General features: G+C 35.5%; 1 protein-coding gene across 1 annotated transcript; it reads right to left on the reverse strand.

The window, feature by feature from the left end:
- Positions 1–451: 451 nt before the first annotated feature.
- LOC123582216 (olfactory receptor 4K1) lies at positions 452–1387 on the reverse strand. Its single transcript, XM_045448469.1, has one exon. The coding sequence runs from the start codon at positions 1385–1387 to the stop codon at positions 452–454; it is 936 nt and encodes a 311-aa protein (XP_045304425.1).
- Positions 1388–1973: the final 586 nt, after the last annotated feature.

Below are 1973 nucleotides of genomic sequence, written 5' to 3' on the forward strand. Positions count from 1 at the left end.
ATCTGTGTTGTAAAACACATTTCTTTCTACTATGTCAATATATGGAAAAATGCTATTAATAAGTTGAAGGTATCAGAAGCTCAGTTTGCTTACATATTTTGTTTGCAAGCTATAAAAATGTCATGTGTTCGGGTTGAAGAGAATCATAAGTTTAGTAACATGAGTAGCATTTTATGTAGATTAGAGTCTCTAAGTTTATAAATATTTAAAAGGATTACCAAATATTTTCAAGATAATTTATACTTTAGAATCATAAGCAATGGCAAATGGGTTAAAATTATATTCAGTATTAAACCAGGAACTGATTTTATGCAATACCCTTGCACTTAGTACAAAACTCCAATTCCATAATTCAGTAACCCATATCATTAGCAAAGATAATTGGCATGATGCTGTGATCCAGTAGAGTCTCTTCATTCCCACTCAGGATTATATTCCTTCATGGTCATCCCTAGTTTTTCCAGGAGTTCACATGACGGTTTCTCAGCTTTCGCATGGCTGATTTAACATCTTCATTCCTTAGAGAGTAGATGATGGGATTCAACAGGGGGGTACAAACCGTGTAGAACACAGAAAGGAACTTATCCACAGAAAGTCTGCTAAAAGGCCATATATAGAAGTAAATGCAAGGCCCAAAGAAAAGAATCACCACTGTGATGTGAGCAGTTAATGTAGAAAGTGCCTTGGATGACCCACTGGAGGACCGGCGATGAACAGTGATCAAAATGATGGTGTAGGAAATAATTAAAGCCAGAAAACAGCCCAATGATATCAGGCCACTGTTAGTTAGGGTCATAATTTCCATTTCATAAGTATCCATACAAGCCAGCTCTATCACTAGGGGAAGGTCACAAAAGAAGCTATCTACCTCATTGGGGCCACAGAATGGCAAATCCACTGTAAAAGCCAAGTGACTCACAGAATGAAGAATACCCACAGCCCAGGAAATAAATACGAAAATTATACATAGTCTCCGATTCATAATTGTGCTATAATGTAGGGGCTTACAGATGGCTATAAATCTGTCATATGCCATAGCTACAAGCAACATCATCTCACTCCCAACAAAACTGTGAAGAAGGAATATCTGGGCCATGCAGCCCTCAAAGGAGATAGTCTTATGCTCAACAAGGAAGTCCACAAGCATCTTGGGGGTGGCAAAATTAGATTGGCAGATATCAATAAAAGAAAGGTTGCTGAGTAGGAAGTACATAGGAGAGTTCAAATGTGAGTCAGAGGAAATTACGACAATAATCATGATGTTGCCCAGCACTGATGTCACATACACTAAAGAGAAGATGGCAAAAAAGAAAAGCTGAAGTTCCCAAGAGTTAGACAGTCCCAGAAGCACAAACTCAGATACCACTGATTCATTTGTGTGAGCCATATAGCCACTCTCCTGTTACCTAAGTAAAAGAAAATCAGAAAAATATAACAGTTGTTGCATTATATCTAGTATATAGACAAAAAAATATGATAAGATTTCAATTAAAAGTCAATTTAGTTTAATGAAACTATTAATAATCAGTTGACTAATATTTAACATCTGTGATGGCTATGGAAAGTAAAGTATTAAAAAAAAAGGTACGTTGTGGATCCTATCATGATTTGGTAGATAAGATACACATATTAAAAAATAAAAATATTAAGTCTAAAACAAATAAATGCAAATGATACAATAATATAACAAATATTAGAGTAAGATCAAAGAAATTATGCCAGAATGGTGAGATAAGCTGTCATGAAATAGATAAAATTTAAGCTAAAACCTCTTAAAAATTTGGAATTTGGCAGCGAAAACTGAAGGAGAAGTCTGTTTCATACAAAAGGAATAACAGGAAGAAAGATTTAAAGGTGAAAGTATGAAAGACATATTCATGAAGCCATCTGTTGAATGGCCTGGCTGGAGGAGGGTATGCTAAGGAACAATAAAAATGAAGGTGGGAATGGTACCTCAGGAGCAAAGCATGGAT

This window comes from Leopardus geoffroyi, chromosome B3, assembly GCF_018350155.1.
Source record: "Leopardus geoffroyi isolate Oge1 chromosome B3, O.geoffroyi_Oge1_pat1.0, whole genome shotgun sequence".
In the NCBI taxonomy this organism is placed as follows: Eukaryota; Metazoa; Chordata; class Mammalia; order Carnivora; family Felidae; genus Leopardus; species Leopardus geoffroyi.